Genomic DNA, 17,731 nt, shown 5'->3' with positions numbered 1-17,731 from the left:
TTAAAAATTATACCAAATAATATTAATGTAATTTTTTATAAGTCAAAAGCTAAAAAAATAGCTTTTAAAGTTTTTTAAACGGATCCTAAATAAACTAAACTACTCCTTCAATTTTTATATATGGCTTAATTAAGTATATATACTTGGTGCTCACAAATTAAATGATTTTTTTTTTATAAAACACAAATTAACGTTGCCCTAAGGATAGAAAGTATTTGTCATGAATATAATGATGGATGTTGACTGAAATCTCCTACCTAGAAATGGACATATGCAGATTGGGAGTATCTTAGAAGTTCAAAAAAAAAGTGCCAATTGTTCGAATTCTATATATTTAAACCCTCTTGTTTCTTTCCTCCTTCAAGCTTCAAAATTTGTTTGTTGAAAAGGAACATTCAATTCGTGCATATTTTAATCTTTTAGAAAACGTTTGCTAAAAGGATCATTTAACTGTCAAATATGAAAATTTAATAAAAAATTTATTTAAAATGCATAAACTTTGCCGGCATCAAATTGAAAAATCAATAAAAATTTAATAACCTCGGTCGTTTTGTATGTGTTATATATTATAAGATATCGAGCTTATTATGCATATTGAAATTATTCTAGAAGTTCTAGAGTGGTGGCGGCTTGTCTTCATTAATTTTGCTTCTTTCTTGTTTCTTTTAAGTTTAGAAGAATATAAATAGCGTAAAGTATTATTTTTTTCCTTAATATTTAGGGTAAGTTTTAAAGGTGTATCTAATATTAAAATAGTTATATTTATGTCTCTAACGTTTAAAAATTAATTCAATATTAGGTTACTATTATCTACACTAGATTGCGTTTGTTTACAGAGACAGGACACTGAGACATGAACACAGAGACACAAAATTATGTTTGGCAGAGGAGACATGGACAGAGACAGTGTGTCCAGAGACACTGAATTAGTGTATTTTGTGTCCATCCTGACAGGAAGGACACAGAGACACTAACAAATGACACAACTTATTTTTCATTCTTTTTTTTTATTATTTTTGTTAATTTTTCATAATTATATTTTTTATTACTATATTTTTCATCTCAAATTTTTTGAATGAAAAAGATGAGAATAAATTAGATTCTCATAATTTGTTCTAGTTTATCACCAAACAGAATACAAGAACACAAAATTTTGTGTCTCTGTCCATCAGTGTCTTGTTCTACCCTGTTCTCAATGTCTTGTCATGTTCTGTTCTCAGAAACAAACGCAGCCTAATAGAACTACCTATGTGAACATTATTATCTACGGTGGCAAACCATACCCCGGTGATCGTTAGTGAAAATTGAATAAAAATAAATAAATAAAACAAATTTTAATTAAAATAGCTTTAAAAAAAACTTAATTTGCAAAATATCCTCTCATTTTGTAATTTCATCTTCTTACCATCGCCTTTTCTCTTATTTTCGTTACTGATTCCATGATTTCGCAGGCTCCCAAGCAACACGTAGCAGTAGTATTTTGGGTCGAAACAGCAGCCAAGTCCATCGACGGAAAATAACTCGTTATTATGGAGAGAGGCCAATGTTTGTGACTTCATCAATGACAGAAAATTCTGGACGAAAGTTCTGGGACTGTGTTAACTATAGGGTAAGTAAAAAATGTAATTTTTGTAATGATAGTTATAACTTGTTGATATTTATTTATCTGATTGAGTTTTTTCTTTTATTTTTGGCCTAGATTGGAGAAGAGTGTGAGTACTTTGTGTGGACAAAATTAGAGAAAAAGTCACAAGTTGCAAGATTGAAAAGAAAAGTCACAACTTTAAAGAGTAAATTGACAACATCGGTAGAAAGAATATTTATATTGGCAGTAGTAGTTGCTCTGGTTAGATAGACACCTGCTATAATATTGCTATGTGAAAGGATCACATTGACAAGAAACGGGAGGTTTTCTTTGCAACAAGGCTGGATAACATAGGAACTAGTATAATGTGTCTAAGAGGCCGTCCTTCAAGCCGAAACCTACTTAAGATAATTTTTTACACTAAAATGACTCATTCTTTCCGCTACTTTTCCTATTACAGGTATCAAATATCATAAAAAAATGTAATAAATGTTGAAGGCAAAAAGTGTAAATAAAAAAATTCTTCTACCATCAAGAACCTCAAATCCTAACAACAACAACATTGCAATCACGAAAATCCTATACATTAACAAATTTATTTGCATGAACTATTCACTTGAAACAAAGATCAAATATAGATTGTACATATCTTTTCACTCCGTGTCCTTTCAACACTTGTGAAGACCAAGACGGAACAATCCTCTCCTTTACAGAGAAAATCAAAACCCAAACTACCTTCAATCCGTTGTGTTCCACTGTGATCAAGCTAACAGAAGAAAAGAGAAAAAAGTGGTAGAGTTTAGAGAGTGTGAAAGACGAAGCATTACGTTTTTTTTTTCTCTCATCTGAATGAGAATATTTCATATACTAAAAGAAACAATAGATGTGAAGGGACATATTTGTCAATACATACGTTTGGGATTAATAATGTTTATTGTCCACGTAGACAGTTCTGTTAGTATTTTGTTAGTATAGATAACAGTAGGATGATATTGAATTAATTTTTAAATGTTGGAGATATAAATAGAACGATTTAAATGTTAGAGACAACTTTAGAATTTACCTCAAATATTGAGGATAAAAAATAATACTTTACCCAATATAAATATAGAATTTCATGTATATTGCATAAATACATCATCATTTGAGTATTTGATTATATTGACATTTACGATTAATAACAACAAATATGGTATCCTAATTAACCAATACTTTAACCTATGATTATAAGTCAGGTGGACTTTATTTCTTTTCTTGAGGGGTGTTCAATGCATGGTTCCAAAAATCAAATCGGAGTGGTCGATTAAATTCGTTCGATCGAAAATCAATGACATTATTAACTTGTCTTATAAAAAAAATTACTGATGAAAAAATTATGAGTATTTATTTATTATAGTTTTTAAAAAATTTTGAACTAGATACTTTAATTTTTAACTAAAATTAATTATTCGATTGATCTCTAACAATTAATTCCATCAGTTATTTGGATTTTTTATTCCGTCAATTCTAACGAGGGACAAAATAGTCCCTAACAACTCTAACGGGGGACAAAATGGTCCTTGCTTTCTCTGTTCGGAAACGATGCCATTTTCTCCCAATTTCCATCGTATCTTGCATAACTCTAATATTCATACTCTCCTTCTTTACCTTCACAGTCTTCTTCTCCATCTTCTCCTTCCTTTTCTTCAGCTCTAAGATCAAGTCATGGTGTAACTGCCACGCATGTCGTACCTACCTTAACATGTCATGAATCACACACCTCTCAAATTTTTGTGACTGGTACATCCACCTCTCCGCATTTCACCCACTAGAAACATCCACTTTCACGTCTTTGGTAATAGTATCACCTCTAATCCTGACAACGTCCACCACATCCTCAAGACTAAGTTTCACAACTATTCCAAGGACACGCCTTTCTTCACTCTCCGACAAGTAATATAGATTGTTGGACATTAGGATATCATGAGAAAATTCTCCTTCAACATCATATGCAAATTCTCATTTGGAATGGACCCTGAGTGTTTCATTCATTCTTTCCAGGAGTGCAAGCTAATAGACAATTTTGATCTCACATCCAATCTATCAGTACAGCGAGTAACGTCACCAACGCCGCTCATATAGAAATTGAAGCTGATATGGTCACCATTAATACGAGCTATAACTCGGCCTCATAACCGTTACTGGCCATCACCAGAACTCGCCATCTGCCATTATTGCTCGGCCTTTACGAGCTATAACTCGGTGACGTTAATATCATCATAACCGACGTCCCGAACGGTAAAATAAAGTCGGTTACAGAACCGGTTTTATATCATTTAGGACATAACGGACGAATATATACATCTATAAAAGAAAGGTAAAATATCTTTTTTAGTATGATCTTTTCTGAGAAAAACACTACACTGACTTAAGCATTGGAGTGCCTTTGCAGGTACACTCCGCCCTCTCTGCATTGTTCGCACACTCACACCTACAACGAAGATAAGGAGTTCGGATATTCAGAGGTGGACATTCGGCCTTGCAGTGTATAACTCGGCTAATCTCAGAGAGTTGCGGCCGACTAATTTCCCAGGCAAGATCAATTGGCGCCCACCGTGGGGCCGAGGAAATCATATTTTTTCTTTTGGTCTCACCGCTTCCATCTGCATCCATGGCTGACGTACCGCCTCCTTCATTGTCCGAACTCATGCGAATGGTAGCTGAGCTGCAACAAGCTAATCAACGAATGGCTGACGAGAACCAAATAATGGCTGCTCAAATTGCCGAACTAAATCACGTTCGGATTGAACACAACGATGCTCGTCAGGTAGAGGACGAGGAGCATCAATCCCAACCAACTCATGTTTCAGAAACCGCTCGGCACGAAGGGCAGCAACCCGAAGACGAAAAAGAAGAGTCCGAGGATTCTGTAGGCCCTTTTACGGAAGAAGTAATGAACTTTGAATTACCAAAGAGGTTCACCTTGCCGTTGACCCTCACGCCTTATGATGGACTCGGGGACCCGAGGAAGTTCATAAAGAAATTCCGATCAATAATGATCGTCAACGGTGCATCAGATACAGTCTTATGTCGTTGTTTTCCGAATTATTTAGACGACCCTGCACTTGATTGATTGTGTGCTTTGCCTGCAGGTTCCATTTCGCGCTTCCATCAGTTGGCGAAGTTATTTGAAGAACATTTCGCCGGATCCGCAATATATTTGCACGACTCCGATTACCTGAACACTATCAAGCAAGGGCCAAACGAAAGCTTAAAGGACTATATGACTCGCTTCACCAAGGTCGCAATCAGCATACCAGATCTCCACCCCGAAGTCCATCTGCACGCAATTAAAAGCGGCCTCCGACCCGGGAAGTTCCAGGAGACGATCGCAGTAGCAAAGCCGAAGACTCTCGCAGAATTTCGCGAGAAAGCAAAGGGACAAATTGACATCGAAGAGCTCAGACAAGCTCGGAAATCTGACAAGTCGCACTTCCGTGAAGAAGATAAGAGCTCATCCCTTAAGAAAAGTTTTAAACTAACGCCTCGATTCGATTCTTATACGCAGTTTAACACCAAGAGGGAAGACATAATCAAGGAGATCTTAAACTCCAAATTAATAAAGCCACCGAGAAAAGCCGGCACATACCAAGATGCAAAGAACGTGGACAAATCAAAGTACTGCGCTTTCCACCAGAAACACGGCCATAATACCGACGATTGTGTGGTCGCCAAAGATCTTTTAGAACGACTAGCAAGACAAGGGCACCTTGACAAATACATTGGTGGTCATATCCAAAAGCGCGGCCCAAGTTCCACAACACACGACCACTCTGAACAACACCGGGGAAAGGAGAAGGCATCTTCAAACCAATATGAAAGACCACGAGGTATAATAAATTGTATTTCAGGAGGATACGCAAGTGGAGGATACTCAAACTCAGCAAGAAAAAGATCGTTTAGAGCAGTATGCTCGGTAGACGAACCAAAACAAGATGCAACAATCTCTAATCCACAGCCAGAAGTCACTTTCACACACGCCGACTTCAACTCCAACATACACATCTTGGACGACCCTGTGGTAATCACCCTTCAGCTAGGGGATCTGTTAGTGAAAAAGTACTCTTGGATCCCGGGAGCAGTGCCGACGTTCTGTTTTACTCCACGTTTCAAAAGATGAAGCTCAGCGACAACATGCTACAGTCCACAGGAGGAGACTTGGTCGGCTTCTCAGGAGAACGCGTTCCAGTAATCGGTTCAGTGTGGTTACAAACCACACTGGGTGAGCAATCTCTTTCAAAAACTCATGATATTCAATATTTAGTAGTCGACTGTTTCAGTCCATATAACCTAATCCTCGGCCGACCTTTTTTAAATAAGTTCGACGCCATTGTATCCACAATTCATCTCTGTGTCAAGTTTCCACTACAGGACCACCAGGTTGTTACAATCCATGGTGACCATAAAGAGGCAAGGCAATGTTACAACATCAGCATGAAATTCCAAAATCGTTCGACGCAACAAGTCAACAACGTCGGCCTAAAACAAAAGGAGGACACACTAGCCGAACTGGACCCAAGAGCTGATTTTCCCGATCGCCCAAAACCCTCCGACGATCTACAAAAAGTGTATTTCAATAATGACTCTAATAAATTCACATATGTAGGTACCTCACTCAATGCATCTGAGTTGCAGGCTATAACAACCTTCCTACAAGAACACGCCGACCTCTTCGCATGGACACCATCAGACATGCCTGGAATCGACCCACAGATCATCAGTCATAGACTAGCAATAAACTCGGCAATCCGACCAGTGCAACAGAAGAAACGCAGACTCGGCGAAGAAAAAAGGAGAGCGTCACTGGAAGAGACACAAAAGCTCATCAACGCCGAGTTTATCAAAGAGATCAGATTCACCACCTGGTTAGCCAATGTGGTAATGGTAAGAAAACAAAACGGTAAGTGGCGCATGTGCGTCGATTTCACTGATTTAAACAAAGCATGCCCCAAAGACTCTTATCCTCTACCATCCATAGACTCTTTAGTAGACAACGCATCAGGTTACGCTACCCTAAGTTTTATGGATGCATATTCAGGATATAATCAGATAATGATGCACCCCTCTGATCAGAATAAAACAGCTTTTATCACCGATTTCGGTAACTATTGTTATAGGGTTATGCCATTTGGATTAAAGAATGCAGGTGCAACTTACCAACGCCTTATGGATAAGGTGTTCGCTAAACAAATCGGCAGAAATATCGAAGTTTATGTCGACGATATGGTCGCCAAAACAAAAGTCAAAAATAACCACATCAGCAACCTTACAGAAATATTCGGCCAGATCCGCCAATACAACATGCGTCTCAATCCCGAAAAATGTGCATTCGCAGTACAAGGGGGGTAAGTTTTTGGGTTTTTTACTAACATGCAGGGGAATAGAGGCAAATCCAGACAAATGCCGAGCAGTACTGGACATGGCCAGCCCTAAAATAGTAAAAGAAGTTCAGCGCCTCACAGGAAGACTCGCTGCACTTTCCAGATTTGTTCCATGCCTTGCCTCAACTTCCGTTCCTTTTTTCCAAACAATTAAAAAGAAAAATAAATTTGAATGGAACGACGATTGTGAGAAGGCATTTTCAAAACTAAAAACAACACTCTCACAACCGCCGATTTTACAAAAACCTCTACAAAGGGAACATTTATTTTTATATCTGTCAGTTACTGATTGGGCGATAAGCTCGGCCCTTGTCACAGAGAGAAACAAAGTTCAGCATCCAGTATACTTTGTCAGTAAAACCCTCCAACATGCCGAACTCAACCATCCGTGGATTGAAAAGCTCGCACTAGCACTGATATTCTCGGCCCGACGCCTCCGACCTTACTTCCAGAGCCATGTAATCCACGTCAGAACCGATCACCCACTAAGACAAGTATTACACAAACCGGAAATCGCAGGTCGACTAATAAAATGGGCAGTCGAATTATCTGAATTCGACATCAGATATCAATCCCGAGGACCAATCAAGTCACAATTTCTGGCGGATTTCATTGCCGAGCTCACAGTACCATCCGAAGAGGACCATGCAAAACAGTGGATCTTATATGTGGACGGCTCTTCAAATAACGGAGGCTGTGGTGCAGGAATTCGTCTGGAGGCCGACGATGGATTCATATTGGAACACTCAATACACTTCGCTTTCAAAGCAAGCAACAACCAATCAGAGTATGAGGCACTACTCGTCGGACTCCGACTATGTTTAGATCTTCAAATCTCGGCGATCAAGGTATATTGTGATTCATTGTTAGTAGTACAGCAGGTAAACGACCTTTTTCCGGTGAAAGATCCCCTACTTTCTAAATACTCACTATTAGTAAAGCAGTTAACAAAAAAATTTTTCAAATTTGAAATAGAACATATACCCCGCGAACAAAATCAAAGAGCGGATATCTTATCTAAGCTCGACAGTACACAGTCCGACCTATCTACATTGCAACAGTTCACAATAACTTCACCCACTGTTACTCTGGCAAACGTGTTAGGTGTTTCGCAGGTAACAGATTGGAGGAACGACTTTATACACTATTTACAAACAGGTAATACACCAGAAGGAGTCGAGAATGATAAAAAGTTCCGACGGCAAGCATCTTACTTCACAATCATCAATGGTGCACTATATCGACGAGGTTATACTCGACCTCTGCTCAAATGCCTCAACAAGTCAGAAGCCGACATAGCTTTGGCAGAGGCACATGAAGGAATCTGTGGAACACATACAGGAGCTCGGAGTTTAGCATCCAAGATCCTCCGAGCCGGATTCTTCTGGCCGACTTTGAAACAGGACAGCCAACAAAAAATCAGGTCATGCAACAATTGCCAAAGGCACGCACCACTAATACACATACCCGCCGAGGAGTTACATCATTCGGATATCAGTTGGCCATTTAACCAATGGGGTTTAGATATACTCGGGCCTTTCCCAACGGCACCGGGCCAGGTAAAATTCCTTCTTGTCGGCATTGATTATTTCTCCAAATGGGTGGAAGCCCAACCTTTAGCAAAAATAACATCACAGCAAATGGTTTCATTCATTTGGAAAAATATTATCTGTCGTTTCGGCATACCTCAACATATCACAACTGACAACGGCCGCCAGTTCGCCGATCAGAAATTTCAAACTTTTTTGCAGAATTTCAAAATAAAGCAACACTTTGCCTCTGTTGAACATCCTCAAACAAACGGACTAGCCGAGGCCGCAAATAAGGTGATCCTACATGCACTAAAGAAAAAGCTCGATGACGCCAAAGGACTATGGGCCGAACTAATACCTGAGGTCCTTTGGGGATACAACACCACCCCACAAACATCAACAAAAGAAACGCCATTCAGGCTGGTGTATGGATCGGAAGCCATGATTCCCCTGGAGATCTCCCAGAAATCAATCCGAACTCAAATCAACAGTCAAGCCGAAGCTCGGAGATCCGAGCTAGATATCATCGAAGAGGTTCGAGATATGGCCGCCTTAAAGCAAAGGGCGGCACAGCAAGCAATTGCTCGACAATACAACAAGTCAGTCAGAAGCAGATCATTCCTGAAAGGAGATTTAGTCCTCCGCAAAACAGAAACTGCTCGGAAACCACCAACACACGGAAAGCTCGCAGCCAATTGGGACGGCCCATACCGAATATCAGAAGTCCTCGGCCAAGGAGCATATAAGCTCGAATCACTTGATGGTAAACCCATACCTAGTACATGGAACATATCTTCCTTAAAGAAATTTTTCAGTTAAAAGACAGGGACAGGCTGGTACTCTTTTTCCTACTACCAAGATTTTATCCCAAAAGGGTTTTTGCTTAGAGAGGTTTTAACGAGGCTAGCCTACCTGCAGCGTTGTATTCAACAGGTTCAAAGTGACTACGAATATACAAGAGACGTATGTTATTTTCTTCATCAAACAACTATCCGACAAATATTATCAATCAAAATCTAACTCTATCAAAACAGCTCAGACAAACCCGAACACATGTCTAAGCTACAAACCTGCCATTGTCAGGCAAAATCATCAACAGCAATGCCAATAAGCTCGAAAAACTTTCCGACGAATAACAAACAGCTTTTACAAAAAGCATCATTTCCAAAATTCAAACAAGTCAATTCAACAAAGTTCCAAACATACAAAAGTTAAATATTACATATGCAAAAGAAATTCAAATAAGTTTCCAACAAAAACACACTAAACATTATCGGCTTCTTCTTCTACATCCCCATCATCTTCGATCAGCTTACCATCTCGAACAATCTTTCCAGGATCCATCCCAGAAAGATCGGCATCTGGAACCAAAAACTTAACCTGCAACCTTGCCCTTTCAAAACCTTCAATAAACGAATCCAATATCTCATCCGCCTTTTTCTTCTCCATATCCTTAAATTGAGCAGTAACCTCAATCAGACGAGTTTGCAGGTTCACCAAATCACTTTCCTTTTTCTTCAAATCTTCAACATCCTTAGAATAACTTTCTTTGGTCTCCTTCAACAACTTCTCGGTCTCTGTCAACCGCACCTGAAGCTCAGCAACAATACTCTTACTCTTAACCAACTCCTCCTTCAAAACAGAAACCTCTCCTTTTTCTCCAGCAACCCTCTTATTCTTCAACTCTTGGCTACGCCCAAGACTTGCAAGGCGCAGACCAACAACCTACCAACAGAATGAACGAAAAGGTAATAAGATTCCCAAAAGAAAAGTAAAGAAAAAACAGTAGGTCATTACCTGCATATACTGCCCAATAGCCATATCTCCAACCTCCTCTGCAAGAGTAACATCAGCCGACGATTGACAATACTCTTCCACCACAGCCATATAGGGATACTCCTTCCCCCACACCGAAAATGCCTCACTTTGTTCAGAAACTTCATGGAGCCTTTTTTGATTACCCATAAAAGCCTGTATCTCCTCCAAAGGAACCCCTACCTCCTTTTCATCAGACTCATCGGATAAATCAACAAGGTCGGTCTTCTTTCTCTTCTTTGCAATCACTTTCCTCCGACCTTGATGGGGCTGCGTAACCTCGGCAGCAACAGCACCTTTCTCCACATTCGATGACGAGACCTCTTTCTCCAAGTTCTTATTTTTGAAACGTGTCCTCAAAGACGCAGCTGAAACGCTAGGGTATCTACCACCTGCGAAAGGAACACAAACATCACAAACATGGCAAGAAGAATTAACACCTTAGCAAACAACCCTATAACTCACCCAAATAAGCTACCACAGCATCTTTATCCTCCTCCCACTTCAGAAGCTCATACATTGAAATCAAATCCCCACGACCGATATTTTCAACAAGAAACTCAATCACACAAACATTCCTCGGAGAGATAACCTCCGGACCAAGTATATTTTGGGGTTCCGAGCACCAATACAACGGAAACTTCTCACCTAGATTTTCATCAACAAAAAAAGGAAAGTCTTTTTCCAAAGCCCTAACCTTTAAATACATCTCTTTAAAATCTTTGAAAGATGATTTGTACAATTTGAAACTGCCAAAACCAGGGGTGCTATTGAAGTTTATCCAGCCACCTTTCCACACCCCTTTGGCTTGAAATAATGAGAAGAACAGATCAACAGACGGCACAATTTCCAGAAACTCCATCAAAATTTCAAAAGCACGAAGGAAGGCCCACCCGTTTGGATGAAGCTGCGACGGAGCGCAGTTTAACTGCCTCAAGACCTGACATTCGAAATCGGTAAAGGGTAATCTAACTCTCAACTCCTCAAGAACGCAGCTATACATATAGAAGAATTCAAACCCACTACCTCGGTGATAAACCCTATCATCAACACTACAGGACAGCAACTTAACACCAACCCCAGAATTCTGCCTCACCAACCTACTCACATCAACCTCCTTCACAGCGGCTTCATCACAGAATAATGACACCCGCGACTTCACATCATCCCCTACCCAGTTGTAAGACCAGTCTATCTCACCTTTCTTCTCCTTCTCAAACCCCATTACAAACAGCAAACAAACATGCAACAAAGAAATTCAAAGGAAAAAGGGAAGAAAAGAATTAGAAGAACACAGACGTCACGATACCTCTCTTGCTCATTCTTCACACAAGAAGCATAAAACCAAAAAATGCCAAAATACCAATCGGCAGAAACAATTAATCACAGAGAAAAATGCTCCAAATATCTCTTTTGCCTCAATCACATCAAACGGCAAAAGAGCATTGGTAACCATCAAAACATTTATGAAGCTCCCACTCTTCCTCTCTCCTCCACGAAAGGGGTGCACAACTTCCCACGTGGCAAAAGTGGGAAGTTAATTTAATGAAGTAGGTTGAACTGGGGGCTCACTCAATAACCCACTTTTACCGAGTTATAACTCATTTCAAAAGCTCAACCTGCTTCATTAAAAAACTTTTCTCAGGCTAAGCTTGGGGGCTGTGATATGGTCGCCATTAATACGAGCTATAACTCGGCCTCATAACCGTTACTGGCCATCACCATAACTCGCCATCTGCCATTATTGCTCGGCCTTTACGAGCTATAACTCGGTGACGTTAATATCATCATAACCGACGTCCCGAACAGTAAAATAAAGTCGGTTACAGAACCGGTTTTATATCATTTAGGACATAACGGACGAATATATACATCTATAAAAGAAAGGTAAAATATCTTTTTTAGTATGATCTTTTCTGAGAAAAACACTACACTGACTTAAGCATTGGAGTGCCTTTGTAGGTACACTCCGCCCTCTCTGCATTGTTCACACACTCACACCTACAACGAAGATAAGGAGTTCAGATATTCAGAGGTGGACATTCGGCCTTGCAGTGTATAACTCGGCTAATCTCGGAGAGTTGCGGCCGACTAATTTCCCAGGCAAGATCAGAAGCGATTACTGAATATTGGTTTAAAGAAGAAGCTGAAGGAAGCGATCGGGGTGGTGGACAATGTGGCCATGCAGATGATAGGACAGAGGAGGAAGGAGATAGCGACAACGCCGACGGGTCTTAATAAATCGGACTTGCTGTCTAGACTCATGGATCCATCAAAGACGACAAGTACTTAAAAGACATAGTCATTAGTTTCCTGAGTATGAATTGGTTGAGAACAAGTTGATGATTTTTCTTCTTGTGAACATTGAAGTTGCAGAGTATGCATTGTGTAGCTTGAAGTTGCAGTGTTAGACTGTTAAGATTATGCAAGATATGATGGAAATTGAGGGAGAACAGTGTCATTTTCATATAGAGGGGTTCACGGACCATTTTGTCTGCCGTTAGAGTTGTCAGGGACTATTTTGTTCTCTATTAGAGCTAATGGAGTAAAAGACCTAAGGTACTGTTTGTTTTTAAAGACAGAACATAACATGACACTGAGACAGAGACATTAAAAATTATTATTTGTGTTGTGTTTGAATATGATGTACAAGACACTAATGTAATGTTCAGTATTATATTTGGATACACATGAACAAGACTAAAATATTATATGAAATGACTAAAATAGCCATGTGATTTCAAATTTTCTGTATCAAGTACAAACTAATTTAATAGAAAATGAGAGTAGCACTTGAAAAAAATGTTAATAAAAAATTATATAATAATATTTATATTAAAATAAAATTTATAAATATAATTATTTTATTTTTAAATTTATTATTATTATGTAGGAATACATATGGTTAATATTAACAAAAAAATAAATCTGAGTTTGATTAATAAAAAATTTTGTTTAGGTTAATAAGTTAAATTAATTTTAGATAAAAAATTAGTTTTAAAATGAATCCATTTTTACATTAAAAAAAAATTAGCTTTTGCACATAAAAATCTATTTTTATTTAAAAGAGTAATTTTTTTATCTAAAAATTAATTTTTCTTTTAAAAAAATTGATTTTTTTAAATTATATAAAATCAATTACAATTTATAAATTATTTTTTAGTATTTTAAAAGATCAATTTTACCTTTGATAATATTTATTTTTCAAAAATTTCAAGACTAATTATTTTTGTTATTATTTTTATTACAAATCAAATAATATAATACAATGTTAAAATGATATTGAAGTAAGAACGATAAGAATGAATGAATTATCCAACCCAATAAAAAATTCTATAAAAAAAAGAGTACCTGAAAAAAAGGAGAACATAGAAATAGAAAAAGAATATGAAGAAGAAAGTATGTTTTTGAGAACAACGCAAATTAGGAAAAATAAGAAGGGATAACATTGGAATAATAAAAAATATCTATGGACAAAAAAAATTCATAAAAAAATCTGTGTCCCTCTTTCAAATTTCGTGTTCATTATTGTCCTTCGTAAAAGAGTGGACACAAAATTATAAAAAACTGTCTCGGAGATAATGTATTTAGTGTCCATGTCTTTGCTTGTCCCTCTTTCAAATTTCGTGTTCATTATTGTCCTTCGTAAAAGAGTGGACACAAAATTATAAAAAACTGTCTCAGAGATAATGTATTTAGTGTCCATGTCTTTGCTTCTAAACACTTTTTAAAGATGTACTGTCTATGTCTGTCTATTTTTCTGTGTCCTGTTTTCGAAAATAAATGCTATCTAAATGACTAACGGTATTACTTATTAAAAATCAATTGAGTAATTAATTTTAGTTGATAACTAAAATATCTGATTAAAAATTTTTTAGGGATGGAAACAAGTAAATACCTAAAAATCATTCTAAAATTGTTATACCGGCTGAAAATTGACCGGTCAGAATGAGCTAGGATCCGGCCAATTTACTACAAACAATGTCGTTTTTCAAATTTATATATATAAAAAATAAGAGTTCTAAATTCAGTAATTGAGCAAATAGTCTCTCTCTCAGAGCAACTCCAATGGACATATGTTGAGGCCTGTTTCTGACAAAAGGGGACTGGACCGTTAGAGCAAAATGGAATGGGGTCCTTGCATAAGGACCGATGGGACAAAGTTCCTCTGAACGGGGAGTGAGAGCAACGAATAATAACTTGCCATTTGGCAAGTTATTATTTAAATAAATAATTATATAAAATTTAAATTAATTATATTAAACAATTATATTAAAATAAATAATTATATTAAATAATTAAATAATAATTAATTTAGTAATAATTATAATAATTAATTATATTAAATAATTATATTTTTATTTAATTAATGATTTATATTAATTATTTAAATAATAATTAAATTATAATTAATTTATTAATAATTATAATAATTAATTAGATTAAATAATTAATTTTTATTTAATTAATAATTTATATTAATTATTTATATCAAAAACAATATTAAATATTATTTATATTTATATTATTATATTAAATTAGCCGTTGTAAAACTAACCGTTGCAAAAATAGCCGTTAGAAACTAGTCGTTATTATGTTACCGTTATTATTAATAAATTAATATTTTTTTACTCTATATATACCACTTAGATACACTTGTATTCTCACACTCTCTACTACTCTTCTTCATCTTCTTCCAAGTTTACAAAATCAAAATTCTGCTACTATTATTTTTTGTTCAAAAAAATGGATCCAAACCAATTTAACTCTTTCTTCAATTACTTACAAAACTTTCCTCAAATTCCAAATACCCAACAATCTCAAACCTCAAACTCTCAAGTTCCAAATCAAAACTTCATACTACCAAATACATTTCAAAATCCAAATCCACAAAATCTCTCTAATTTCAATTTTCAAACTCCTTATAATAATCAATTTCCTATATTCCAACCGCAAAATCAAAATTCACAAACACCCCATTTTCCATTTTCATCCATATTTAACCCCTCTATCGAAAATGTTACTCCAACTTCTTTGCCGTTCCCAACTCAATTCAGTGCATCAAGACATAACTCATCTGGTGTTGGTGGCTCTTCTAACCCTCCTCTCAGACTCCTATACAATCTAGTCTAAATTCGCAATATTCAGATTTTGCCAACCCTCGTGGATTAGATGCTATCGACCTTAATGATGACGATATTGAAGATCGGAGGCAAGATAGTATTCAGCACTAACATTGGAAAGAGGATGAGATGCTGATCAGTGGATGGTTAAATATTTCAACTGACCCTGTAGTTGGTACCGATCAAAAGGGAGAAACATTTTAGAGTCGAATTCATAGCTATTGTGTAGAATTTTGCACCGACATGACAAGGGGGTAGTTGCATGTAAGAAATGATGGTATAAGATCAACAAGGCTGTTGCACAATTTGCTGGTTGCTACGATCAAGCTAGTCGAAACATAAGGAGTGGTTCGAATGCTGATGATATAAAGGAGTTGGCTTATAAACTTTATTCCACAAATTATGGTCAAAAGTTCACTTTTGAGAGGCATTGGAACATGCTTCGGTTGGAGCAAAAATGGAGAAGCCAACTATCTACACAGAGTGGCGGCTCAAAGAGAACCAAGGTTAGTGCAACTGGAGCATACTCATCCTCATCAAACCCAGAAACACCGTTGGCTGACGAACCCGGTGTAGACTCTCCCGTTTGCCCATAAGGATCAAAGAAGAGCAAGCGAAGAGGTAAGGAAAAAGCACAGATGTCTGAAGATTTTAGCGAAAGAAAATCATCGGTTGTCAAAAAATTATCTCTCATGGAAGATATTAAGAATGTTAGAGAAAAGGAACTAATGGAAAGGGAAAAAGAAAGAGAAGAGGAGAAGGAACATAGAGCAAAGATGATGGCAATCAAAGAGAAGGAGTTACAAATTCAAGCGGCAATGAAAGAACAACAATTACAAACTCAGAGGTATATTAAAGAAATGGAGATAAAAGCAAAAGAAAGGGAAATGGATATGCAAATACTTAATGCTGACACATCTACAATGAGTGAGAAACGACGAGCTCTTCATGAGATTGCATGTGAGAAAATAATGGCCAAGTGGTTTACTTAATGGTTCCTTGTATTTGTAGAGTTATGTAGTATGTTCTTATTTATTTACTGCGTATTACTGGTATGTGATGTAGTTTGTTTTATTTATTTCTGATGTAAGTTTTTAAATTAGTCAATATTATTGTGTCGTTATTGTTCATGAAAGTGACCGTTGCAAAACTAGCCGTTGCAAAACTAGCCGTTAAGGAAAACTACCCGTTGCAAAAGTAGCCGTTGCAAAACTAGCCGTTGCAAAACTAGCCGTTAAGGTACTTATTGTAGACACATTTATAAATATCAACTATCAATGACTCCACAACTCCACTTCAACTCTTGTTTCTCACCTCGACAGAGAACTAAAAATTACATTTCTCCATATGGCTAGAAATTTTGATGATATGTTCAATGAGGCTTTGTATGGCAAAAGAAGACGGCAAGATAACACACTCATAGATAATTGGATCGATGAGTATTTACTCGAAGATTCAGAAGAAGAAGATATCGATAGAAGCCCTATCCCAATTACTCGTAGATGGATCAACAGAGATCGAGAAGCAGGACATGATTGCCTTTTCCAAGATTACTTTGCAGATGAACCGGTGTATAATGCTGACATTTTTCGACAGAGATTTCGAATGAGAAGAGATGTGTTCCTTCGGATAGTAGACGCTCTCTCAAACGCCTATCTGTATTTCCAACAGAGGGTTGATGCAACTGGAAGAAGAGGCTTGTCGCCACTTCAAAAATGTACCGCTGCGATACGGATGTTAGCATATGGCGTAGCAGCTGATGCTGTTGATGATTATGTGCGCATAGGCGAGAACACTACAATTGAATGCTTGAAAAAATTTGTTGAAGGTGTTATTTCCGTGTTCCAGGATGAATACTTGCGAAAACCCAATCCAAATGACGTACAACGCCTGCTACAAATGGCGGAGGGTCGTGGCTTCTCTGGCATGTTGGGCAGCATTGACTACATGCATTAGCAATGAAAAAATTGTCTAAAGGCGTGAAAATGTATGTACATGAGTGGTTATCGTGGGGTTGCAACCATAGTACTTGAGGTTGTAGCATCTTCAGACCTTTGGATATGACATGCGTTCTTTGGAGTTTCTGGTTCAAATAATGATATCAACGTGTTAGATCGTTCTTCAGTGTTTGATGATATTCTAAATGACCGTGCTCCGGAGGTAAATTATACTATTAATGGTAATAATTATACAATGGGATACTATTTAGCAGATGGTATTTATCCTAAATGGGCCACATTTGTCAAATCAATCTCA

General features: G+C 37.3%; 3 protein-coding genes across 3 annotated transcripts; all 3 read left to right on the top strand.

Moving 5' to 3' along the window:
* The first annotated feature begins 4,235 nt into the window (after positions 1–4,235).
* On the top strand, positions 4,236–5,744 carry LOC130934540 (uncharacterized). The gene is made up of 2 exons (XM_057864101.1): positions 4,236–4,632; positions 4,717–5,744. Exons 1-2 carry the CDS (start codon positions 4,236–4,238, stop codon positions 5,742–5,744), a joined length of 1,425 nt encoding a protein of 474 aa, XP_057720084.1.
* A 1,299-nt stretch (positions 5,745–7,043) lies between these two features.
* Positions 7,044–9,356, top strand: LOC130934527 (uncharacterized). The gene has a single exon (XM_057864090.1). The coding sequence runs from the start codon at positions 7,044–7,046 to the stop codon at positions 9,354–9,356; it is 2,313 nt and encodes a 770-aa protein (XP_057720073.1).
* A 7,466-nt stretch (positions 9,357–16,822) lies between these two features.
* LOC130934520 (uncharacterized) lies at positions 16,823–17,431 on the top strand. Its single transcript, XM_057864083.1, has one exon. It carries the CDS (start codon positions 16,823–16,825, stop codon positions 17,429–17,431), a length of 609 nt encoding a protein of 202 aa, XP_057720066.1.
* Positions 17,432–17,731: the final 300 nt, after the last annotated feature.

This window comes from Arachis stenosperma, chromosome 1 (genome assembly GCF_014773155.1).
Source record: "Arachis stenosperma cultivar V10309 chromosome 1, arast.V10309.gnm1.PFL2, whole genome shotgun sequence".
Lineage (NCBI taxonomy): Eukaryota > Viridiplantae > Streptophyta > Magnoliopsida > Fabales > Fabaceae > Arachis > Arachis stenosperma.
Note: the sequence above shows the minus strand (reverse complement) of the source record. Positions and strands in the feature narration are given on the sequence as shown.